The 27943-nt window shown below is 37.3% G+C and overlaps 1 protein-coding gene and 2 pseudogenes across 1 annotated transcript; 2 read left to right on the top strand and 1 right to left on the bottom strand.

The window, feature by feature from the left end:
- LOC124979392 (myomesin-2-like) overlaps positions 1–27943 on the top strand; it is a 347584-nt pseudogene that overhangs the window by 83897 nt on the left and 235744 nt on the right.
- Positions 7872–14927, top strand: LOC124979588 (CCR4-NOT transcription complex subunit 7-like; annotated as a pseudogene).
- On the bottom strand, positions 21502–22416 carry LOC124979584 (olfactory receptor 1A1-like). The gene has a single exon (XM_047543963.1). It carries the CDS (start codon positions 22414–22416, stop codon positions 21502–21504), a length of 915 nt encoding a protein of 304 aa, XP_047399919.1.

Below are 27943 nucleotides of genomic sequence, written 5' to 3'. Positions count from 1 at the left end.
TTCACTTTTCAAAACTCATTGGGATGGTTGAACACCTTCTCTGTGTTTAAAGGGCATTTGCATTTCTTTTCCTGTGGAATCGATAATGCTCTTTGTCATTTTCTATTGGGCTGTTAGTCTTCTTAACTGGTTTGATTTGTAATATTAAGGGAATTATCTTTTTGTCATGTTGAGACTATTCCTTTGGTTTGTTGAAGTCTTGTATTTTTTAATTCTTATAAAGTTTTAAAAAATGTTAGAGCCAAATCTATCAGTTGCATCAGCAAGGAAGATGTTCAGCTACAGAAAATAAAAAACAGCACATGTCTTTTTAACAGAGGGGAGAATATTTGTTTCAAGCCAAATGCAGGTAAGAATTTGTTCTTCATCGGTAAATTGCATTGTCTGGAGCACACCTTTCTGGGTTGTCTGATTCTGATTATATGGGAGCTTATTTATTTATTTATTTATTTTTAATAATAAGTTTTAGATAACTGCAATGCAAAATATTTCTAGTCTATTCATATGCAAGCAAATTATGTAGTAGGACAGTCAGCTCTCCCTCACTGTTACACAGTTAGCCTCTGTTTATACATTCATTTAAATATTTTATTAATAATGTATCCATTCTTTGGATTATAACACCCTGGCAGTTTCCTCATTTTGCATTAAATAAAACCTTTAATACATGTTAACTTTTATTTGTAAAAAAGTCATAATTTTACCTTCTTTCTACATTATTTTTGCACAAATGTGAAGCCTGGAGGTAAGGCAGTCCAGGGGACAGTGATGTCACCAGTGAACCAGGCTCTCTTCATTTCCCGACTTCACTGTCCTTAGCATGCACTCTTTTTTTTTTAATTGTAAACAAATGGGATACACGTTTCTCTGTTTGTACATGGAGTAAAGGCATACCATTTGTGAATGGATAAAGAAACTGTGGTATATATATACAATGGAATATTATTCTGCCATAAAGAATAATAAAATTATGGCATTGCAGGCAAATGGATGAAATTGGAGAATATCATGCTAAGTGAGATAAGCCAATCTCAACAAAGGATGAATGATCTCGCTGATAAGCATGCACTCTTTGTCACCCTGTTGGTCCCCCATATGGTTAGTAGGTGGCTGCTCCATCTCCAGTCCTTGGGTCTGGGTTCCAGATAGGGAAGGGCAAAGAAAAAAGAGGTCAGATCTGTAATAGGGAAGAAAAACTTTCACAGAAATCCACTTCCGTGTACATCGTACTACTTAGAACCAGATCATATGGCTCTGAGTGCAAGGGACTTTAGAAAGAAATTGGGCACATGATTCACACTCTTCCACCATCAAAAGCAGGGCTTTTGTTTTTTTGAAAAACAAACAAACAAACCAACCTACATTTGGTTGCATTCTCACATTCACCTCTCAATGGGTTGCTGGACTGACCCTTCTGCCTTGTTCAAATCTCCACTTAAATGTCACAATGTCACCTCCATAGAAAGATGGTCCTTGAAATGCCATGCCACTGCCCATCCCAGTCACTACCTATTAAATTTCATTCTTGGCATTTATAACTACCTGAAATCTTAGTGATTTGTTTACTTGTTTATTATCCATTTCTCTGCACTAAAATATGAACCTCCTGAGAGCAGGAACATCCACCGTCTTATTTACCTCTGAGCCCCAATCCAAGAGCAGGTCTTGGCACACAAAAGGGACTCAGCCAACTACTACTACTTGGTGTGTTCAGATGGTCCTTGAAGGCACAAACCCCTCTATTATGTGACTCAGGTGTGAGGAGAGAGATTGCAGGGGCAATATGGAAAAGGGCTCCAAGCTTGCAGCAGGCGCTGGTGCTCCTCCACTCTCAGCTGTGTGACCTTTACTGGAGCTCAACCTCCTGAACGCCCTAACCTCACCTGTGGAGCCATTCCTGCAGGCAGTGGCAATCACAGGCAGCAGGGTAGGTGGTGATTTGAAAACCAAAGAGCACTTAAAAGATTTAAAGGATTGTTATATTACCTTGAAACACCAAGAGGTTAGATTATATAATGTGTGAAAGACAAATAGAGGTGAGAGGGAGAAAAAGAGAAGGGAGGGAGAGGAAGATGAGAGGGAGAGGAGGAGAGGAGATGGATAGGGAGAGGGAGAAGCAGAGGGAGAACTCAAGCCTGAGAACTTATGCACTGACCTTACCCACTGCTCTGCGAGGTTCTCAGAATTCTCTGGTTCAGCTGCCTCCACTTGTCTCTTATAAAGCATTAAAAGTCAGAGTATAAATGACTATAATGCATAATTTTCTGAATAGGGCCTAATGACTTGTGATTTTGGATCTAGATGAGGAGCAGGAACTTGTTCCCAGGGTCTTCAGTCCCTATGAAAAGGGAGACAGAATTTAAGACTCTTTATGCCCTAATTGGTCTGGGGTACATGAGAACTGATGCTTGGATAACAGTTTCATGAAAAAGAGGCTGAACAAGGCCCTTTATCAGTTTTGGAGAGGCCTTGGGGAGGCAATCCCAAGGGACCTTGAGACAAACAGGGATAATTGCCCCAATGTTGATATCAAGGGACAAAGATCTTGGGAAATGAGTCTTGTTTATAAGAAGTAAATCATTACTGTGCAGCAGTTCTAAAAGTTACCCTAGGAATAAGGGTAAATGAAAAATAAAGAAAAATCCAACATTCTGAAACCATCTTTGAGCCATTAGAAGAGATCTGGAAAGTCTCAGGCACTCATCTTGGTTCAAGATGTTTTCAAATACTAAGTAAAAACAACTGAAAAAAATTGTGTTCAGAGGTAAGCAATGTCCCTTAGACCTCAAATCATTTCTCTCAATATTTTTAATCATAATATCCAACACATAAACATATGAGGAAATAAGTAGATAAGTAGACATATGAGGAAATAAGCTTCCAAAAGCAAGAACCAACACATGGAAAGCATGTAGGGACTCCAGACACTGTAATTATCAGACAGACTGAACAACAATGATGCTTATGTTTTAAGTAATAAAATGAAGCTGGAAAGTGAAGGAGGAATTTTAAAAATCCATGCAGTCATGGTTACTTGGAAGAAAGACACACTGTTTGCACTCCAGAAGTTAACCTGCATTTCCTTCTAGTCACTGTTACTGCAAGGGCACCTTCATGTCCTTCACATCACCCCCTTGCTATCCTCACCAACACTTTTATTTATTTTTTTATTTTTATTGTAAACAAAGGTGATACATGTTGTTTCTGTTTGTACATGAAGTAAAGGCATACCATTTGTGTAATCATACATCTACATAGGATAATGGTGTTTGATTCATTCTGTTACTTTTTCCTTCCCTCCACCCCTCCCACTCTTCTTATCCTTCTATACACTCCCTCCTTCCTCCAATCTTGCTCCCCTCCCACCCCCCATTATGTGTCATCATCCACTTATCAGCAAGATCATTCATCCTTTGGTTTTTTTGAGATTGGCTTATCTCACTTAGCATGATATTCTCCAATTTCATCCATTTGCCTGCGAATGCCATAATTTTATCATTCTTTATAGATGAGTAATATTCCATTGTATATATATATACCAAAGTTTCTTTATCCATTCATCAACTGAAGGATATCTAGGTTGGTTCCACAATCTGGCTATTGTGAATTGAGCTGCTATGAATATTGATGTAACTGTATCTCTGTAGTATACTGATTTTAAGTCCTTTTGTTATAGACCAAGGAGTGGGATAGCTGGGTCAAATGGTGGTTCCATTCCAACTTTCTGAGGAATCTCCATACTGCTTTCCAGAGTGTCTGCACTAATTTGCAACCTCACCAGCAATGTATGAGTGTGAGTTTTTCCCCACATCCTCACCAAAACCTATTGCTGCTTATGTTCTTGATAATCACTAATCTAATTGGAGTGAGATGGAATCTTAGAGTAGATTTGATTTGCATTTCTTTTATTACTAGAGATGTTGAACATTTTTTCATATATCTGTTGATTGCTTGTAGATCTTCTGTGAAGTGTCTGTTCATTTCCTTAGCCCATTTGTTGATTGGGTTATTTGTATTCTTGGTGTAGAGTTTTTTGAGTTCTTTATATATTACAGATATTAGTGCTCTATCTGAAGTATGATTGGCAAAGATTTTCTCCCACTCTGTAGGTTCTCTTTCTCATTGCTGATAGTTTCTTTTGCAGAGAGAAAGCTTTTTAGTTTGAATCTATCCCAGTTATTAATTCTTGCTTTTATTTCTTGTGCTATGGGAATCCTGTTAAGGAAATCTGATTCTAAGTCAGCAAGTTGAAGATATGGACCTACTTTTTCTCCTACAAGATGAAGGGTCTCTGGTCTGATTCCGAGGTCCTTGATCCATTGTAAGTTGATTTTTGTGCAGGGTGAGAGATAGGGGTTTAGTTTCATTCTGTTGCATATGAATTTCCAGTTTTCCCAGCCCCATTTGTTCAAGAGGTTATGTTTTCTCCATTGTATATTTTTGGCACCTTTGTCTAGTATGAGAAAATTGTATTTATTTGGGTTTGTGTCCATGTCCTCTATTCTGTACCATTGGTCTACCTGTCTATTTTGGTACCAATACCATGCCGTTTTTGTTACTATTGCTTTGTAGTATAGTTGAAGTTCAGGTATTGTGATACCCCCTGCTTCACTCTTCCTGCTAAGGATTTCCTTAGCTATTCTGGGTTTCTTATTCTTCCAGATGAATTTCATGATTGATTTGTCTACTTCTGTAAGGTACATCATTGGGATTTTAATTGGAATTGCCTTGAATCTGTATAGCACTTTTGGTAGTATGACCATTTTGACAATATTAATTCTGCCTATCCAAGAACATGGGAGATCTTTCCATCTTCTAAGGTCTTCCTCAATTTCTTTCTTCAATGTTTTGTAGTTTTCATTGTAGAGATCTTTTACCTCTTTGGTTAGATCGATTCTCAAGTATTTTATTTTTTTGAGGATATTGCAAAAGTAGTTTTTTTCCTCATTTCCCTTTCAGATGTTTCATAGCCTGTGTATAAAAATGCTTTAGATCTATGCGTGTTGATTTTATAGCCTGATGTTTTGCTGAATTTATTGATGAGGTCTAGAAGTTTTCTGGAGGAGTTTTTTGAATCATCTAAATAAAGAATCATGTCATCAGCAAAGAGTGACAGCTTAAGTTCCTCTTTCATATTTGTATTCCTTTAATATCTTTAGTCTGTCTAATTGCTCTGGCTAGAGTTTTCAGGACAATGTTGAACAGAAGTGGTGAAAGAGGACATCCCTGTCTTATTCCCATTTTTAAAGGGAATGCTTTCAGTTTTTCTCCATTAGGATGATGTTGGCCATGGGTTTAGCATAAATAGCCTTTACAATGTTCAGGTATGTTCCTACTATCCCTATTTTTTCTAGTGTTCTGAGCATGAAGGGGTGTTGTATTTTGTTGAACGCTTTTTGTGCATCAATTGAAATAACCATATGATTCCTATCCTTAAGTCTATTGACATGATGGTTTACATTTATTGATTTACAGATGTTAAACCATCCTTGCATTCCATGGATGAACCCCACTTGATCGTGGTGCACAATTTTCTTAATATGTTTTTGGATACGGTTTGCCAGTATTTTGTTAAGGATCTTTGCATCTATATTCATCAAGGATATTGGTCTAAAATTTTCTTTCCTTGATGTGTCTTTGCCTGGTTTGGGTATGAGGGTGATATTAGCTTCATAGAATGAGTTTGGTAGGGTACCCTCCTTTTTTATTTTCTGGAATACTTTGAGAAGCATTGGAATGAGTTCTTCTTTGAAGGTCTTGTAGAACTCGGCTGATAATCCATCTGGTCCTGGGCTTTTCTTGGATGGTAGGTTTCTAATGTCTTCTTTTATTTCATTGATTGATATTGATCTGTTTAAACTGTGTATGTCCTCCTTCAGCTTGGGAGGAACATATGTCTCTAAAAATTTGTCAATGTCTTTGGTAGTTTCTATTTTGTTGGAATACACATTTTCAAAGTAGCTTCTCATTATGTTGTGTATCCCAGTGGTGTCTGTTGTAATATTTCCTTTTTCATCACAAATTTTAGTAATTTGAGTTTTCTCTCTCCTTCTCTTTGTTAGTGTGGCTAAGGGTTTGTCTATTTTGTTTACTTTTTCAAAGAACCAACTTTTTGTTTTGTCAGTTTTTTGAATTGTTTCTTTTGTTCTCACCAACACTTTTGTCTTTTATTTCTTTGATAAAGGTTATTCCAACAGGTATGAGGCGATATTTCCTTGTCATGTAATATCTGTTCTTATTAATTTAATATTGCATACATATTCTATTCTTTAACAATTTTTATATTTTATATGTCTATGTTATATTTTATCATGTATGCATTACATTTTATCTTGAAGGTTATATATTTGAAACACATCCTCCAAACTACCACATAAAACCCATGATTTCATGAATATTATTTTTAGCTAAATAAAATAAATGTGAACCAATAAAAAGTCAGTTTAAATACCTGTCAATGCTTAACAGTCACTGTCTCATGTCCAGACTTGCTTGTTTTATCTACAATTTCTTCTTCATCCTCTATCCCTTAGATTACTTTGAAGCAAATTCTGTATATCATATTGTTGCATTGGTAAATTCCTGTACGTATCTATAATAAAGAAATTCTTAAAGAAAGAGGTATATATTTATATATTTCTTAAGGAAATAATCACTAGCTATTATCTGTCCTAAAATATAACACTGTTCATATCACCAATATGGTTCACATTCATAACTGCTCTACACAGGTAAAAATAATGCATTGCTGAAGAATTAGAAAATAAATAACAAATCAAACCCCCAATTAAGAGAAGGAAAGAAATAAAAAAATAAGAGTTTAAAGAAACAAAATGGAGAAAATGGAGAATTAAAAAATACAAAAGATCAATGAGAGTTTTTTTTTTTTTTTTTAAAGATGAAATTGACAAAGCTCTACCCAGGCTACCCAGGGGAAAAATAGAAATTAAATAAGAAATAAATAAGGAGACATTATAGCTTGTACTCATACCATAAAAATATAAAGGATCATTAGAAATATTAAGAACAATTACATAAGAACAACTTGGAAAACCTAGAAGAAATGGATAAAATTCTGCACAGCACAGGAAAACAATTAACAAGTAAATAGGCAGCCTACAGAATGGGAGATCTTTGCCAGCTATGCATCTATCAGAGGACAAATATCCACAATATACAAAAAACTCAGATAATGAAATACCAGGGAACAAGTAATCCAGTCAATGAATGGGCAGATGAGTTAAGAAGACACTTACTAAAAGAAGTGTGTGATGGCAAATAGACACATTAAAAAATGCTCAACACCCTTAGCCACCAGGGAAATGACCATCAAAACTACACTGAGATTCTATCCCACCTGTCAGAATGACTATTTTTATAATAAATAAAATAATAAGAAATGCTAGTAATGATTCAGGGAAAAAAATAACATTATATACTGGTGGTGGGAATGTAGATGGGTATGAGTAGTCTGGAAAACAGTATGGAGGTGCTTCTAAAAGCTAAAAATAGAACTACCACCTGACCCAGCTATCCCACTCCTGAGTACATACCAGAAGGACTCAGGCAGGGTCCCTGCGAGGACGTGCAAGGAGCTAGGGAGCAGCACAGTGCAGCGCAGCTTCGGTTCCCCATTCCCAGTTGCTGGGCCAGCGGTGTCTGTGAGGCACCTGCTGCTGTCATGGATACCAGTCACCAACAACACTGCCTGGTGCTGCCTCTGTGGTGAGGGGAGAGCGAGGAGCAGGAGCGTGAGTTCAGAGACACAAATACACAAAATAAAGGACAAAATATTCTATGAAACAGATCTTCAATCCAATATAACATTTTGATGCTTGGCATCTAGAGTCCCTTGTGCCCTCACTATACCAGCAGCAACTGTAGATGAGAACCAAAGAATTTGTGAAGTTTGGGCTTGTAACCTGGATGAAGAGATGTAGAAAATTCAAGTTATTGGAAAATATAATTACGTTGTTAAGGACACCGAATTTCCAGGTGTGGTTTTGAGACCCATTGGAGAATTCAGGAGCAATGCTGACAATTGAGATGTAATATAGATTTTTTTAAGACAATTCAGCTAGGACTGACGTTTATTTTATTTTTTTTTTTAATTTATTTTTTTTACGTTTACATAGGGTAATGATGTTTCTTTTTTTTCCCTTCCCCCCACCCCTCCCACCCTTTTCCCTTTATACAGTCCTTCTTTCCTTCATTCTTACCGCTCTCCTTAGCCTAACTCTAAACCTAACCCTAAACCTAATGCTAACCCCTCCCACCCCCATTATATGTCCTCATCCGCTTATCAGCGAGATCATTCGTCCTTTAGTTTTTTGAGATTGGCTTATCTCACTTAGCATGATATTCTCCAATTTCGACCATTTGCCTACAAATGCCATAATTTTATCATTCTTCATTGCGGAGTAATATTCCATTGTATAAATATGCCACAGTTTCTTTATCCATTCATCAACTGAAGGGCATCTAGGTTGGTTCCACAATCTGGCTATGGTGAATTGAGCAGCAATGAACATTGATGTTGCTGTATCTCTGTAGTATGCTGATTTTAAGTCCTTTGGGTATAGACCAAGGAGTGGGATAGCTGGGTCAAATGGTGTTTCCATTCCAAGCTTTCTGAGGAATCTCCACACTGCTTTCCAGAGTGGCTGCACTAATTTGCAACCCCACCAGCAATGTATGAGTGTTCCTTTTTCACCACATCTTCGCCAACACCTATTGTTGCTTGTATTCTCTATAATCGCCATTCTAATTGGGGTGAGATGAAATCTTAGGGTAGTTTTGATTTGCATTTCTCTTATTACTAGGGATGTTGAACATTTTTTCATATATCTGTTGATTACTTGTACATCTTCTTCTGTGAAGTGTCTGTTCATTTCCTTAGCCCATTTGTTGATTGGATTATTTGTATTCTTCGTGTAGAGTTTTTTGAGTTCTTTATAGATTCTGGAAATTAGCGCTCTATCTGAGGTATGGTTGGCAAAGATATTCTCCCACTCTGTAGGCTCTCTCTTCACATTTCTGATAGTTTCCTTTGCTGAGAGAAAGCTTTTTAGTTTGAATCTATCCCAGTTGTTGATTCTTGCTTTTATTTCTTGTGCTATGGGAGTCCTGTTAAGGAAGTCTGATCCTAAGCCAACAAGTTGAAGATTTGTACCTACTTTTTCTTCTATAAGATGCAGGGTCTCTGGTCTGATTCCAAGGTCCTTGATCCATTTTGAGTTGAGTTTGGTGTAGGGTGAGAGATAGGGGTTTAATTTCATTCTATTGCATATGGTTTTCCAGTTTTCCCAGCACCATTTGTTGAAGAGGCTATCTTTTCTCCATTGCATATTTTTGGCACCTTTGTCTAGTATGAGAAAATTGTATTTATTTGGGTTTGTGTCCATGTCCTCTATTCTGTACCATTGATCTACCTGTCTATTTTGGTACCAATACCATGCCGTTTTTGTTACTATTGCTTTGTAGTAGAGTTGAAGATCTGGTATTGCAATACCCCCTGCTTCGCTCTTGCTACTGAGGATTGCTTTAGCTATTCTAGGTTTTTTATTCTTCCAGATGAATTTCATAATTGCTGGCTCTATTTCTGCAAGGTACATCATTGGGATTTTAATTGGAATTGCATTGAATCTGTATAGCACTTTAGGTAGTATAGCCATTTTGACGATATTAATTCTGCCTATCCAGGAACATGGGAGATCTTTCCATCTTCTAAGGTTTTCTTGAATTTCTTTCTTTAGTGTTCTGTAGTTCTCATTGTAGAGGTCTTTGACCTCTTTTGTGAGATTGATTCCCAAGTATTTTATTTTTTTCGATGCTATTGTGAATGGGGTAGTTTTCCTAATTTCTCTTTCTGAAGATTCATCACTTATGTATAAAAATGCATTGGATTTATGAGCATTGATCTTGTAACCTGCTACTTTACTGAATTCACTTATGAGTTCTAAAAGTTTTCTGGTGGAATTTCCAGGTTCCTCTAAATATATAATCATGTCATCAGCGAACCGGGATAGTTTGAGTTCTTCTTTTCCTATTCGTATCCCTTTAATTTCTTTGGTTTGTCTGATTGCTCTGGCTAGAGTCTCAAGGACGATGTTGAATAGAAGTGGTGAAAGAGGGCATCCCTGCCTTGTTCCAGTTTTTAGGGGGAACACTTTCAGTTTTTCACCATTTAGAATGATATTAGCCATGGGCTTAGCGTAGATTGCCTTTATATTGTTTAGGAATGTTCCCACTACCCCAATTTTTTCTAGTGTTTTGAGCATGAAGGGATGCTGTATTTTATCGAATGCTTTTTCTGCATCTATTGAAATAATCATGTAATTCTTAACTTTAAGTCTGTTGATATGGTGAATGACATTTATTGATTTTCGAATGTTGAACCAACCTTGCATCCCTGGGATAAAACCCACTTGATCGTGGTGCACTATCTTTTTAATATATATTTGTATGCGATTTGCTAAAATTTTGTTGAGAATTTTTGCGTCGATGTTCATTAAGGATATTGGTCTGAAATTTTCTTTCCTTGATGTGTCTCTGTCTGGTTTAGGTATCAGGGTGATATTGGCTTCATAGAACGAGTTTGGAAGGGTTCCCTCCTCTTCTATTTCATGGAATAGTTTGAGGAGTATTGGAATGAGCTCTTCTTTAAAGGTTTTGTAGAACTCGGCTGAGAACCCATCTGGTCCCTGACTTTTCTTTGTTGGTAGGCTTTTGATGACCTCTTCTATTTCATTGCTTGAAATTGGTTTATTTAGGTTGTGTATGTCCTCCTCGTTCAGTTTAGGTAATTCATATGTCTCTAGAAATTTGTTGATGTCTTCGAGGTTTTCTGTTTTGTTGGAGTATAGATTTTCGAAATAGCTTCTAATTATGTTTTGTATTTCACTCGTGTCTGTTGTGATGTTTCCTTGTTCATTCCGAATTTTAGTAATTTGAGTTTTCTCCCTCTTTCTCTTTGTTAGTGTGGTTAAGGGTTTATCAATTTTATTTATTTTTTCAAAGAACCAACTATTTTTTGTTAATTTTTCCAATTGTTTCTTTTGTTTCCATTTCGTTGATTTCGGCTCTGATTTTAACTATTTCCTGTCTTCTACTACTTTTGGTATTGGTCTGCTCTTCTTTTTCTAGTGCTTTGAGCTGTAGTGTTAAGTCGTTTATTTGTTGATTTCTACTTCTTTTTTTGAATGCACCCCATGAAATAAATCTTCCTCTAAGTACTGCTTTCATAGTGTCCCAGAGATTTTGATATGATGTGTCTTTGTTCTCGTTTACTTCTAAGAATTTTTTTATTTCCCTCCTGATGTCTTCTGTTATCCATTCATCATATAATAGTGTATTATTTACTCTCCAAGTATTGGAGAAGTTTCTGTTTTTTATTCTGTCATTTATTTCTAATTTCAATCCATTATGATCTGATAGAGTACAAGGTAGTATCTCTATCTTCTTGTATTTGCTAACAGTAGCTTTGTGGCATAAAATATGGTCTATTTTAGAGAAAGATCCATGTGCTGCTGAGAAGAAAGTGTATTCGTTCTTTGTTGGATGGTATATTCTATATATGTTTGTTAAGTCTAAATTGCTGATTGTGTTGTTGAGATCTATAGTTTCTTTATTCAATTTTTGTTTGGACGATCTATCCAGTGTTGAGAGAGGTGTGTTAAAATCGCCTAGTATTATTGTGTTGTGGTCTATTTGAATTCTGTAATTGAGAAGGATTTGTTTGACGTACGTGGATGAGCCAATATTTGGGGCATAGATATTTATGATTGTTAAGTCTTGCTGATTTATGCTTCCCTTAAGCAGCATGTAATGTCCTTCTTTATCCCTTCTGACTAGTTTTGGTTTGAAGTCCACATTATCTGAGATGAGGATGGATACTCCAGCTTTTTTGCTGTGTCCGTGTGCATGGTATGTTTTTCCCCATCCTTTCACCTTTAGTCTATGGGTGTCTCTTTCTATGAGATGAGTCTCTTGCAGGCAGCATATTGTTGGATTTTTCTTTTTAATCCAATCTGCCAGTCTGTGTCTTTTGATTGATGAATTCAGGTCATTAACATTCAGGGTTATTATTGTGATATGATTTGTATTCCCAGTCAATTGACTCATATTTGTTTTTGACATGATTTGGTTTCTCCTTTATTTGGCTATTCCTTTAGGCTAGCGCCTCCTGTTGCTGATTTGCATCGTTGTTTTTCATCTCTTCCTCATGGAATATTTTGCTGAGAATGTTCTGTAATGCTGGCTTTCTTTTTGTAAATTCCTTTAGCTTTTGTTTATCATGGAAGGATCTTATTTCATCGTCAAATTTGAAGGTAAGTTTTGCTGGGTATAAGATTCTTGGTTGGCATCCGTTTTCTTTCAGGGCTTGGTAAATGTTGTTCCAGGCCCTTCTGGCTTTTAGGGTCTGGATTGAAAAATCTGCTGATGTTCTTATTGGTTTCCCTCTGAATGTAATTTGATTCTTTTCTCTCGCGGCCTTTAAAATTCTGTCTTTATTTTGTATGTTAGGTATTTTCATAATAATGTGCCTTGGTGTGTGTCTGTTGTAATTTTGTATGTTTGGAGTTCTATAAGCCTCTTGTATTTGGTTTTCCATTTCATTCTTCAGATTTGGGAAATTTTCTGATATTATTTCATTGAATAGATTGTTCATTCCTTTGGTTTGTTTCTCTAAGCCTTCCTCAATCCCAATAATTCTTAAATTTGGCCTTTTCATGATATCCCATAATTCTTGTAGATTCTGTTCATGATTTCTTACCATCTTTTCTGTTTGGCCAACTTTGCTTTCAAGATTAAATAATTTGTCTTCAATGTCTGAGGTTCTGTCTTCCAGGTGCTCCATTCTATTGGTTATGCTTTCTATGGAGTTTTTAACTTGGTTTATTGTTTCCTTCATTTCAAGTATTTCAGTTTGTTTTTTTTTTCAGTATCTCTAACTCTTTATTGAAATGATCTCTTGCTTCCCGTATTTGCTCTTTTAACTGTTGATTGGTGCGATCATTTAATGCCTGCCTTGCTCTTTCATCTCCTCCTTCAATGCCTGCATTTGCTCTTTCATCTCCTCATTAGCTTCCCTAATCGTTTTAATTACGTACATTCTGAACTCCCTTTCTGACATTTCTTCTGCTGTGCTGTTATTGGGTTTTATTGATGTAGTATCTAGGTTTGTTTGGGACATTTTCTTCCCTTGTTTTCTCATATTGGTCAGTTGTCAGTGGGACCCTGAGATATTGCAGTTTTCCGCTATTGGCTTATAGTGTCCCGGTAGATTTCCAGTGTATCACCTCCCAGCCTTCAGTAGCCTGATGTCTTGGAGGAATCTGATAAAGCAGCGTATCCGAAGAAAACTGCCCCTAGCCCCCTACTGGTTCCACGATTTGGAACTGGCTCTGTGCTGAAATGCTCTCACTGTGGGCCTGCACCGTGCAGCTGGCTGTGTGGGAGGAGCTCACTGCCGGAGTGTGGAAGGCTACCTTGGGAAGACTCTAGCTGCCCTGCCCGGCTCCAATAAGCCACCTCTATCTGGGCCTGCCCCCCGGGCCGAGCTTTACCCAGTGGGCAGACTCACCCGTGGCTCTATTTCAGTCCGAGTCTCTCAATGCCTCCCCTTCTTAACTCCTGGGTTCTGGAGCGACAGCGGGTGCAGTCTCCCTCTAGGCCGCCATCTTGGATCGCCCCGTGAAGAGAGCCTGCAGCCGGAGTGGGCAGAGCCACCTGAAGAGGTGTCTGGCTGCCCTGCCCTGATCCCAGAGGCTGTTTGCGGATCGAGGCTCTCTGTTGGTTCGGGGGCTTGTGGCTGGTTCTATGTAGAAAGTCTCTCACTGGGCGGTCAGCTCCGAGAGGCTAGCCTTGAACGGCACCTCCCACCGCAGGGGTCCAGACTACTTGGGGAAGTCTCTGGCTGCCCTGTCTGGACCCTGAATCTGCTTGCGTGCCAGAGTACGCTGAGCTGCACTGGCTCTGGGACTCGGAGCTTGTTCTGGTCAGAAAGGCTCTCACTAGCGGGCCAGTTCCGTTCGGAGAACCTGGAGAAGCTGGCTGTGTGGGCGGGGCCCACCGCTGGAGTGCGCAGGGCTGCCTGTGGATGACTCTAGCTGCCCTGCCCGGCTCCGATAAGCCACCTCTATCTGGGCCTGCCCCCCGGGCCGAGCTTTACCCAGTGGGCAGACTCACCCGTGGCTCTATTTCAGTCCGAGTCTCTCAATGCCTCCCCTTCTTAACTCCTGTGTTCTGGAGCGACAGGGAGTGCAGTCTCCCTCTAGGCCGCCATCTTGGATCGCCCAGGACTGACGTTTATGAAGGAACAAGGAGAACACCCTCCAGGAACTTCGACCTGGCAGTTTAATTTTAAATTTAATTTAATGGAAGAAATATTTGCCCAGGAATCTATAAAGCTATGAACAACATCTGGTATCCAATTTAAAAAACATGAGGAGGAAGGACTTGAGATCTAGTGCTTTGCAGAACTTCTTATGATTTCAGGAGTGTTCTTCTGTGAAGGAGCTAAATGGTTATCATTTCACAGTGGTTATGACTTTGGCTATTTAATCAAAATCCTGACCAATTCTAATTTGCCAGAAGAAGAACTTGACTTCTCTGAGATCTTTTGATTGTTCTTTCCTGTCACTTATGATGTGAAGTATCTCATGAAGAGCTGCAGAAATCTTCAAGGTGGATTACAGGAAGTTGCTGAATAGTTAGAGCTGGAACAGATAGGACCAAAACATCAGGAAGGATCTGATTAATTGCTTACAGGAATGACCTTTTTCAAAATGAGAGAAATGTTCTTTGAAGATCATATTGATGATGTCAAATATTGTGGTCATTTGTATGGCCTTGGTTCTGGTTCATCCTATGTACAGAATGGCGCAGGGAATGCTTATGAAGAGGAAGCCAACAAGCAGTCATGACATGAAATAGTCCTTTTTTTATTTGTCCTGCACACATGCTTATATATAGGTTTTATCTCTGGATGAATCCTTTGAACAGTAGACAGTACCTTTTCCCCCCTTTTGTAGTCCATTTGTTTTTTGCCTTTTAGTACTAAGTATGACCATTCCTATCTCAGATCTTAATAAATAGAAGTATATTCAGGTTAAATTTGACCTTAATTTAAAATATATTTTAGAGTGTCTGACACAGTGGGGAAGGCTACATCATATTGAATGATTTGATAAACTTTACCTGCTTGAGCTTGTCCCCCCAGCCCCTTTCCTAAATTAACTAGCACTGATTGTAATTTATTTCCCTGTTTCATGTCTCTCCCTTCCATTCTGCAGGAGTTTTAACTATATGAGATTGTGGACCATCACCATTAATTGTGTACTTTAGAGAGTGATTGCAATCCTATTTTACCAGAACTTGTGATTTTTCTTGCTCTTAGCTAGAAAAATGTCCATCTGCAAACTTTCTGTAGTATTTTTTTTGACCTACAGAATATAATTGCACAGGTGTTGTGCAAATTGTTGATTCAGGAAGATTAACAACAACAAACTACTGAGGAGCTTAATAACTACTGTTTCTGTATGTAGTATTTAATCTTCCAAGCATATCTAGTGTCTGGCAGTTTCTAATTGGCATATGTAGTCTTTGTGACTGAAGAATTTTCAAACCAGTTTTATACCCTTCGGGGGGGGGACCCCTTATGATTGGATATTTAGTATCTGCCAGGAAATTGGCATTCAAGAGATTGAGGCTACATTTGTTTTATTGTAGCACACTTCCCTTGATCCGCTTTTTATTCCATTACTGTTAACCCTTTTTATTTTATAGCCATACTTCATGATGCTCTTGATTTGTTGATTATACAAATCAATTTCATTAAAATTCAAAGATAACAAGTCTTTAGGTATATTTTGTATCAAATTGAAAGACAAAAATTGTGCTTTCATAGTTACTACAAAGAAATACTGGAGAGATTTGGTGCAAAGCAACAAAATACAATATATATATTGTGTATATATATATATACACATACACACAAACATATATATTGCTAATAAAATTACATGAGGAGTATAATGCTTATTTTTTGTGTATATCTTTGCAGTCTATTTTAATATAATGACAAAAGAGACTGTGAAATATTTAGCCATGCAGAATATATGACCAGACCAAAGCATGCTTGGAAGATCTTTTGGTAATCATTAACTCTACCCTAAAGTTATACTGTGTTATCTACACTTCGATCAGTAATATTAGCAAATTTCCCAATGTTAGAAACATTAATTCGTTTCCCTTGTACATTCTTTATTCATGATATTACAGTGTTATAACTGGGCATTCCTTTTTAAATGAAACATTATTTGCAAAACAGAGGGTATTTTTTTTTTAAACTTTTGTAAATAAAGACTTCAGAAATGTTAAAAAAAAAAAAAAAAAGGAGTCAGTCAGCATCCAGTAGGATCCCTGCATACCCATGTTTATCATGGCACTACACACGCAAACCAAGCCATGGTATCTGCCCAGGTGTCCCTCAGTGGATGACTGAATAAAGGGATATGGCCTATATACACAACAGACAATTATTCAGTCATAAAGAAAAACTAAATCATGTAATTTGCAGGAAAACAATTGGAACTGGAGATCATCATGTTAAATAAACTAGACTAAGATAAATATTGCATATTTTTGGTCATATGTGGAATCTAGAGGAGAAAAAGGCCATGGGAAAGTAAGAAGGGGTTACAACAGATGAATGGATAAGGAAATTTGGTGTATGTACACAATGGAAATTAGCCATAAAGAAGAATAAAATTATTGCATTTGCCAGTAAATGGATGTAACTGGAGACTATCATGCTTAGTGAAATAAGCCAATCCCCCAAATCAAAGGCTGAATGTTCTCTCTGATATGTGGATCCTGACACACAATAAGGTGTGTGTGGGGGGAGAATAGAAGTTCATTGGATTAGACAAAGGGGAATGAAGAGAAGGGAGGGTGGATGGGAATAGGAAAGACAGTAGAATGAACAGAACATAACTTTCCTATGTTCATATATGAATACATGACCAGTGTAACTCCACATCATGTATAACCACCACAAGAAAGGGATCCTAATTAGAATAAGTTATAATCCATGTATGTATAATATGTCAAAGTATACTCTACTGTCATGTATATGTAAAAAGAACAAATAAAAAATTGAAAAAAAACAAAGTAGAAGGGGGACTGGCTATGATCAGAGGATGTTACAAGCACATTATATATATATGTATATGAAAACACAATGAAACCCATTATCTTGAACAATTAAATGTGCTAATGTTTATAGTAATAGAAAGAAAACTACACTCCAAGAGATTGATAAATTTGATAAAATTCAACATCCTGTCAGGATTTAAACTCTCAACAAATTAGGTGTAGAAGGGACATGCCTTACCACAATAAAGGTTTGTGGAACATTGTGCTTAATGTGGAGATGCTGAAAGAGTATCTTCTAAGTCTCAAGTAGAGACAAGAGGTCTTCTTTCACTACTCTCATTGAACATAGTGTTGAAATCCTTGGCCAGAGTTAGGCAAGAGAAAGGAGTTAACACCATCCAAACAGGAAAAGAAGTTAAATTGTCCCTGTTTGCAGATGATATAATCTGAAGATTCCACCAAAAAACTCTTGGAACCAACAAATACATTTAGTAAAGTTGTAGATGTTTATCATTTCTTTATCATAAAAGTTCAAAATCCTCTCTATTAGCTTTTTGAAATGTACAGTAATAATTGTGATTGATATCACCCTCATGTGCAATAGCTCACCCAAAGTTCTTGCTCCATGTAACTGCAGCTTAGTCACCATTAACCAGCCTCTCTCCATCCCACATATATTTCCATAATTTATTAACTCCACTATGATTCATGCTTTTTAAATTTTTTTCTCCAAATCTTCAACTGTTCTTTCTACTATTTTATGCAACATCTCCACAAGAGTCACAGGAATCCTTAAAACACACCCCAGATGGGATGAATATGTCTTAAATTCCTGTCTTGTTTACTATTGTCATTAAAGACATCCATTTCCTGTCAGTGGCTCAACCTCAAAACCCTGAACATCTGTGTACTTGCTGCTATCACAAAAATGACTACATTCAATTGTTTCCATTACCGCATTATCTCTGCATCTTGATCATTGGTTTATATCTTCCTTCCATATATGTATGAGATCATGTGGTGTTTGTCTTTTTGTGCCTGACTTATTTCACTTCCCAAAATGTTCTTTAGGCCCATCCATGCTCTTGAAAATGACAAGATGTCATTCTCTGTATGACCAAATGGCATGGTCAATTCTACAGCCTACATCTTTTTTTATTGAAAGACATGGACTAATTCACTTCATATTTCAAAGATATGACTCTTATCTGTAAAGGAGAGTTATTTCATTTATGCCACAGAACTACTTTGAAATCCTGCAGAATGCTTTTAGAGATGTCTAATTAAACTCCTGTCTCATCACTTCTCCATCTCCCCTTACTTTTCTGTCTCACCCAATCCTTGATGTAAGACAAGCATCATTGTTTCATGCAGAGCTTTTATCTCTCTGTCATCTTTCTATCTATCATAATTGGATAAACACTCTAGAACTCACCACCAAACCTGAAAATTAGGACTGGGGTCATATTCTTCATCTAACCATATGGTACCCCAAGTTTCACTCCCCTGATTCTCTCCTCTCGAACTTCCTCTCACCTGTGCCCTGTGGTCATTTGTTTATAATGCACTTTTATGTCATATATATATATATATATATATCTATATATATATATATATATACTCTTGAAAAGAATACATTTTTGGTTGTTTTCATTGCTTACAGCCTTATAAAAGGGTATCAATAATAATCCTTCATAATTTGCAGGTTTAAAATTTAATATTTTGTTGCCAAGATTCAACCAAATTGTATTATGTCTCTGTTGACCACTCAGAAAAAAAAGAGATTTATCTGTTGGTGAGGGTGATTGACCCCAATGACCAAGGACATCACATGGCTGTCATATGATGGAGTGCAACGAGGACTGCCTGGAACTATGTGTGGGATGCCTCTTAGTATTTCCATGCCCAACAGATGAAATTAGTAGCAACTCTATCAGCTTCTCTTGCCCCAGAAAAGTGCTGTTGAGGATTTAGAACCCTGAAAACTCTAAATCACCTGTCTAAGTGAAGACTGGGGGCAGCTGAGTAGCTCTCAGAGTTAGAGTGTCAGATATGTGGTCATCCCTCCTCCATGTCCCTGTGTTTTGATGACCACCACCACCTTTCCCCTTTTATTTCCCTGATCCTAGAGGAAACAAATTTGTCCACACTCAATAATTGCTGGGTGAGCTCAGCATTCTTTTCCCTTCCGTTATTCTCTTTCAGAATACACCTTTTTGTTGGATCTTTGTATTCAGTGTTCTTGGTTTAAATACACCAGGTGTGATTTCTATTTCCTGAACCATCCTAAGTAAACTTCATTGACATATCAGCTATAGAGTCTTTTCCAAACTTAGTCAGTCCTTGGGTTTACATGAAGTAATTTAAATTACTGTGTCACTATTACTTCAGGACACCATTCTTGACAGAATTGAAGGGAGATGGCTAGGACAATAACTTGACAGAGTGGGGCAATAGTTTTTATTGGAAATTAAAGGTATAAATATACACATAGATTCTTAGGATTATTGTGGGAAATAAAGTAGGGAAGGTCAGTTCCCTCATCTAACTTAATACAGAGGAATAATGTGAATTTGATTTCAGCAGTTAGATGTTTGGACTTCTAAGAATATACATTTTCTCAGCTTTTCTTTTGTAGTGTTCTTTGGGAACTTAGTATTTCTCTATGTTAAATATTTGAGATATTCCATTTGACCTTAATGAGTTATACCCATGGCAGAAAAATCAACCTTATGTCCATTATTTAAACATAATATTGAATGATTCACTTATTCATTTAACACAATTTTATTAAGCAGTTACCATGTGTCACGCTGTTCTAAGTGGTAATGTAGAGCAGGGAACAAGCCAGACCCCAAACCTCCACATTTAGGCAGGGAGAGATAGACAATATGTTTATGTGACATATTTATTGCTTCACCTTGAAAATACCCTAAATAAAATACCTTTATTTACTGCATCCTGTGATGATTTATTCACACAACTTTATATTAAGTCATAATCAAATCCTTTTTGGTTTCAAAGGAGATAATTGTGATAGTTCCCATCTTGGTGTTTTAGGGTCACTGGAGACACTAAGATGTGAATACCATCATCTTTGAACATTCATGGACAAATTCTTGGCAACATGAATAATCTATAGAAGATAATAACTTTATGTTTTACCTGGCAGTTAAAATGAGTGAATAATAAAACAACCTGTGTACTATTCTAAGATATACTCACTCCATCTTTTCAGAACAGTATTTTGTTTGGAAATATGAGTTTGATAAAGAATCATTTATAAGTCATTAATGATTTGAGAAAGTTTTATGATTTTCTCATAAGGAAAATAAGTCATAGACTATGGGGTTCCTTAGTGGGTACTTAGTGATGAGCTGGGTTATCTCTGTTTTGGAGCTATAAATATAATCAGACTCAGTGGCCAGAATCATGGCCTCACCTTCCCTGGGCCACTGGAGAAAACCAGTCACGTCATTATCGTCAGTGCTCTTTTCCTTCATTTATTATATAGCACCTAAGATATTGATCATTGTAACTTTATTTCATGTCAGAATAAATTCTATTAATGTTTGATTTTATTTATTAAGTCAGAATCATTATTACTTTAAACAATGAGAAACCCACATTACTGTCATTTTAGTAAAATTTTAGGGAGACCAATGATCTTAAGAGACAGTCTATTTTAATAAATATGAAGGAAGCAAAAAATATATTCCTAGATTTCTTAAATATTTTAAGGATGGATAAATCATGTCCACTCTGGTTATCTCTAATCATTATCAGATTGCTTATTGGAGACATTATTGTCATTCACCCATTCTACCTCTGCCAGGGTTTACTGGATGTACTTTATATGACCAAGATTGTGAGGATAGTCATGTGTGAACACAGCTCCTGCCCTCAGAGTTTAGAAAGCCTGGTAGGCAGGATGAAGCATAACTGTCAAATAAAAATGCTGACTTTTAGTCTTCAAAGTATGAGCTATTGTGACCACACTCTGTGATGCCTTCAAGGCAGATATTATTGTTTCAAAATGTAGATGTAGAAGCCAAGGTTCAAACATTTTCCCAACTTTACTCTGCTAGTGAGTTGCATAGGGGTACATGAACCCTATACCTTGTCTTGCTGATCTGCCAACAGGAACAGAAATGTGGTCAAGTGATAATTTCCATAAATTTTTTCACTAAATGGTTATAAGATTTTGGAGACTAGGAATTTGGGACTGTAAAGCTCAGAGGCAGCTTCTTGTAGGGTAGGACAATGTAGCTGGAATTCCAAGTTCCTCCCAGTGGTGAGCATGGTATCCAGTGTATGACCTCACATTGCTTATGAAGAGTTTCAACTGTGGAAGAGTTTCTTGAGAGCAGCCTTCATGTCTCGGTTTCTCAGACTGTAGATGAAGGGATTTAACATTGGGGTCACAGTCATGTACATCACAGCAATCACAGCATCCTTTAGTCTGTAACTGGCCAGAGGTTGGAAATACATGCCCATGACTGTCCCATAGTACAGAGAAACAATAGTGAGGTGAGAGCCACAGGTGGAGAAGGCTTTCTGTACACCCTTAGTGGATGGAATGTGGAGGACTGTGGAAAAGACACCAGCATAGGAGACAATGATGCATAGTAATGGCACCGAGAAAACACCAACCCCTAGGTACATCATCTTCACGTTCAAGTGTGTGTCAGAACAGGACAACTTGAGCAAGGGGAAAATGTCACAGTAGAAGTTGGCCACCTCCTTGTTGCCACAGAAGGACAGACTAGCTGTGAGCAGAGTGTGAGGAAGGGCATTGGCATTTCCAATCACCCACCATGTAACCACCAGCAGGATGCAAGACCACAGGCTCATGATGGTTGTATATTGAAGAGGGCGGCTGATGGCCATGGTTTGATCATATGCCATTGCTGCCAGCATGTAGCTGTCTGTGTTGGCCAAGGCTATCATAATATACATCTGTGTCAGGCATCCCACAAAGGAGATGGTTTTGCTGCCCAGGAGATGGTTGGCCAGCATCTTAGTGATGGTTACAGAAGAGAAGAAGATGTCAACAAGGGAGAGATTGGCAAGGAGGAAATACATGGGATTGTGGAGGGAACTGTCAGAGAGAATGGCGAGGATGATGAGTAAGTTTCCTGCCACTTTGAATGGGTAAACGAACAGCAAGAGGATGAAGAAATCTTCCTGCTCCTGCTGACCCGTGACTCCTAAGAGGATGAACTCCCTGGTAGAAGACTGGTTTTCTTCTCTCATGATTCCTTCAACATGAAAGATAGAAGAGTCCAAAATCATTAGTGCCATTATGGTGCATTATGATCTTCCCTATGCAACACTTGTGACTCAAGTGATCAGCATTCTTAATGCTTGCCATTATAAAACCCAGATATACTCAAAGTTTGGGGAAATATTACTGTTGATCTCTGGAACTAACCAACATTCAGTCAGACACTCATGTGTGAGAAGTGAGCAATGTGTGAATCAGAAGTGCTCATCTTCTAGAGCGCTAATTTTCAAAATATATAAAGAACTCAAAAAACTCTACACCAAGAATACAAATAATCAAATCAACAAATGGGCTAAGAAAATGAACAGACACTTCACAGAAGAAGATGTACAAGCAATCAACAGATATATGAAAACATGTTCAACATCTCTAGTAATAATAGAAATGCAAATCAAAACTACCCTAAGATTCCATCTCACCCCAATTAGAATGGCGATTATCAAGAACACAAGCGAGGATGTGGGGAAAAAGGTAAACTGATACATTGCTTGTGGGGATGCAAATTAGTGCAGCCACTCTGGAAAGCAGTATGGAGATTCCTCAGAAAGCTTGGAATGGAACCACCATTTGACCCAGCTATCCCACTCCTTGGCCTATACCCAAAGGACTTAAAATCAGCATGCTACAGAGATACAGCCACATCAATGTTCATTGCTGCTCAATTCACCATAGCCAGATTGTGGAACCAACCTAGATGCCCTTCAGTTGATGAATGGATAAAGAAACTGTGGCATATATATACAATGGAATATTACTCCACCATAAAGAATGATAAAATTATGACATTTGCAGGAAAATGGATGAAATTGGAGAATATCATGCTAGGTGAGATAAGCCAATCTCTAAAAACTAAAGGATGAATGATCTCGCTGATAAGTGGATGAGGACATATAATGGGGGGTGGGAGGGGTTAGCATTAGGGTTAGGGTTAGGTTTAGGATTAGGGTTAAGGAGGGTGGTAAGAATGGAGGAAGGAAGGACTGTATAGAGGGAAAAGAGGGATGGGAGGAGTGGGAGGGGTGGGGGGAAGGAAAAAAAATAATAACACAATGAATCAAACAACATTACCCTATGTAAATTTATGATTACACAAATGGTATTCCTTGACTCCATGTACAAATAGAGAAACAACACATGTATCCCATTTATTTACAATAAAAAAAAAAGAAGTGCTCATCTTCCCTATCAGCACACCGTAAACACCCAGGACTCAGTCATTTCATAATTAAATCTCATATTCCAGAGTCTAGAGTCCTTGTTAGACCTTAGAGAAAAATCATAAATACATGACAAATACAGTTTATTCATTCATTCATTCACTGTTTCAGGCATAGTCCCTGCTCTCAAGTGCCTGATAATTTAATGGAGAAGCCAGCACACAGACTAATTTTATTATATATGATAAGGAACAGAGAGAATTTTGGGGGTTTTTGACCCAGTTCTAAAGGACAAAGTATTTGTTAGTGGAAAGACTAACTTGGAAGTGTGGAATTGTTCCATTGACCAAAGAATGGTCACAAAACCCATAAGGTAATGGGTGTGTACACTGGTATTGGGAGATTGTAAGTCACAACGTCACTGGGTTTAGGTTCTACCAAAATAAACCCAGTGAATTTTCTCCCCTACTGTCCCATTTTGAAAGTAGACTTTTACTACCTTCTTTAAGAGGTTTTATATCTGGCAGGTCCTCAAGTATGCATAATCACCATGCTTTTCTCTCCAATCTTCTTTCTGTCCTTGGCTATTTCATGTTGTAACTCATGGAACTCCACAGAATCTACAACTACCATTCCATAAACTCTCAGGTCTATTTTGGAAGGCCCCATATTTCCGTATCAAGTCCTCTGGTCAATATTTCTGGCCAACTCCACTCAGCATATATGTAGCCTAAGAAGACTGTGAGACTTAGGAAGTAGAATATCATATATTGTTTATTTTTAACTTCTCCAGATTGATAATGATTAAGTATTGTTCATTGCACACATCAATAAGCTTTCCCTCAATATTGCTTGTGCGAAATCCTGGTTCATTGAATTTCCTAAGTATAGGATGCTCACAAGAACAATCTGCCTGTTTATTTCTCATCAGTGCCTTGGTTATTCTGATTCTTATTTTAATATATACACATCCACCTTTGTAATTCATATGTCACTGCTTTTGCTCACACCATTTTACTCTTCTAACCGAAATATCATTAATTCTCCTTGACTACTCTACTGTATGTTCCTCTTTGACCCATCTTGCATTGCAAGACATACTAAATATGACAGACTACTAGCTGCTTGTCCAAATCCATGCTATTCTCTTCTTGGACATTCAACTATGCTACACTTCCAAGGCTCTCTTGTGTTGAGGTTTGGTTGTATGAATGAGTTCTAGTCAATTGACTTATGTGATCCGGTGCCAGACTTCCTCTACTCTCTTGTGCCAAATGTATTCAAATGTGGAGGATACTGAGTGGGATGATGGAATCACAAGGCGGTTGATGAGATTTTATCCCAAATTCTCCACATCCAGGAGAGACACCCACCACCAAGAATACCCACATGGACTTTTACATATGTAACATGTAACCTCTTATTTTCCTAAAGCCTGTTTTACATGGTGTGATCGAGTAGTTGCAGTAATCTGAGTTTTCATAAACAATTTACCAATTTTTCTGAAGAGACTTCTACTTAAAAACTAATTAAATCTGTAATGAATTCAATCACTGATTCTCAGTGTTTCCTATAGTAATATGTAAATTATATGCTAGGCATGGGGGATGGAATCATATCTGTCATATCTAATCAGGATGTGCATTCTCATCTCTACATCTAAAGCAGCATGAGTTTTTCTTTTAAGATGTCTTTTCTTATCTTCATTTAGAATTTCTACACCTCTGATTTCAAAGGGCTCTCTAAACCTGGAGGTTCAGAGACTAGGTTTATCTCATATGATATAGAAATGTAGGGTTTCAGAGGTTGGGCTCTAAGAAACATGGCACATGAAGCTGATGTTGACAGGTCCCATTTTTAATAAAATACATAGAAAGTTTAGAAAAATGTAAACACAACTCTCCCCACCAAAAAACATAGCCAAACTTAAAAGAAACAGATGGGCATACCTGACTGAGGAGCAAAAAGAAACTCAGAACAAGAAATATAAGCCATAGTCAATGCTGTGGTGGTCCCTTGGGGTTTGTGATCAGGAATTAGGTTCTCAGGGCTGGGGCTTGGGGTGTTTGTGTCATTTGGTAGAGTAGATGTGGCCACAGAATCACATAAAGCATGGAGATCAGTAGTCTGTATAAAGTCCTTGAAGTATTAGCCTCTTTGTGGAAAGAGCACTAGAAAGAATTTGCTAAGTAATGATTGTAAACAAAAGAACTTATTCTTAGAAAATGTGATCATCTACAAATAAATCCATGGAATCTCTAGACAAACAAAGAGATTTAAAAATTTTTGTTAGTTATAAACCATTATGTAAAAAATTGATGCTATATTTAAATAAATTAGAAAATATAATTTCAAAAGGACTCCTCATTAAAAATAGTTGGAGAAAATTTTGAGGCATCTAGAAATAATTTTAACTAATGAGATCCAAAATGGTTTTCTAATATCAATAAATTTAAATGAACTTTAATGAAGGACAAAAAAATAAAGTGGAGGGTATAGAGAATGTTCATGAAAAATCTCACTACAGAAACCTCAGTTCTTTTCCAATTAATCTCTGAATTCATTGAAATCCCAATCCAAATACCACAGGTTCCTTTTAAAACATAAAATTTAGCAAACTGATCCAAACTAAATTTGTGAAAGGACTATAAGCAAGAAGGAATTGGCAGACAATGAGCCCATATGTAGGAAAGCTGAACTCCATACACCTTCAACCCAGCAGTTCCTTCTCCTAACTAACTCCAGAGAAACCCCAGCATATGACCTCAAGAAGACATGCAAGGGATGTGTATTGTCATATAGGAAAGTTAGAAATGGCCCACACAGTGAGGAATGAATAAGGAAATTGTGCTACTTTCTGATCAATGAATTCCTTTCAATGTTTTTTTTTTTCATTTTTTTAGTTGCCTATGAACCTTTATTTTACTTATTTATATGTGGTGCTGAGACTTAAACCCAGAGCCTCACACCTGCTAGGCAAGCACTTCAATACTAGCCACAATCCCAGCCCATATTTTCAATGGTTTTAAAAATGAATTTGCATAGTTAAGTTAGACACAAATAATGTGGTGAGAAAAAGCAAGTTGCTGGAAGATATATGGGGCATCAGAAAGTGCATGTAAATTTTAACCTACAGTAAGATATACCTGAAATATAGCAGAAGTGTTAAGTCCTGAATGGAAGCATCTTACCAATGAGAGAAGAGTGGTTATCTCTGGAGTGGGAATCAGAAAGAAGACACTGGGTGGGAACAAGGATATTTCAAGTATATCTGTAATATTTATTTTAAAAAATTGAAGTAAATATGAAATGTTCTCTTTATTAATTCTACATAAGTTTCTGTTATGTTATTCTCTGTGCTACTTGGATTTTTTTTTAGCAATATCATAATATACTTGGTTCAGAGTGTGGCCATGGTGCTAGTGGATCAAGTCCATTTTTTTCCAGTACTAGAGATTGAACCAAGGGACAGTCTCCCACTGTCCTTACGTTCCCAGCCCTTTTAATGTTTTAAAATTTTGAGATAGGGTCTCATTCAGTTGCTAAGTTCAGACTGAAACTTGCAATCTCTGGCCTCAGTTTCCAGAGTACACCATGCCTGGTTTAAGCGCATGATTAAGAGAGAGGTTTCCTTGTGAGTAAGCTGAGAACAAAAGGGGGCTACACTGGGAGAGAGATCTGGGGGCCATATATCAAGCTATGTGAGGGAGAAAACTCAGCAGTATTTTCATAATCTTCCTTAATACCAACTCTTTCCCATTAACTGGCAAACATATTGTAACCCCTTTAGACATTCAATGAATTGTTCACAGTCCTGTAACTCTTTCTACCTGTCACTCCTTTTCTTATCTCTGTTCTTCCTTTCTGAATTGGTCTTGCCTACAGAGATGTCTGTCTGTTGGAATGAAAAATATAATATGCAGATATGATTGTGTCCATTTCTTTAACATCACATTTCTATGCATCAGTACATGGATGAAAACCAAACTCCTTATCATGGAAATAACCTCAAGTACCAAAAATTCAGACAGTAGAGGATGACCCCAGTAAAAAAAAACGTGTTGTATGTCTTTATCAAAGCAGAGAGAACAGGCCAGGGGAGGGAATGGAAGAAATCATCTAGGAATATAAGTTGTGATTTTGGTTTGTGGAGGATTTTCATCTCATGCAAGGTCTTTATGATTTATTCAATAGGTACTAAGAATTGGTAGAGTGGTTGAGGGTTCCAGTAACAATTTTTTGTTTGTTCAGGGTAAATACATGTGTGTAAATGTATACATTAATTGATCAATGAGTTGGAATCATTTTGACTGGCAAACAAGTGTAAGGACAAACTAAA

The sequence above is a fragment of the Sciurus carolinensis genome, chromosome 3 (genome assembly GCF_902686445.1).
Source record: "Sciurus carolinensis chromosome 3, mSciCar1.2, whole genome shotgun sequence".
In the NCBI taxonomy this organism is placed as follows: Eukaryota; Metazoa; Chordata; class Mammalia; order Rodentia; family Sciuridae; genus Sciurus; species Sciurus carolinensis.
This window is presented reverse-complemented; position numbering and strand designations above follow the sequence as displayed.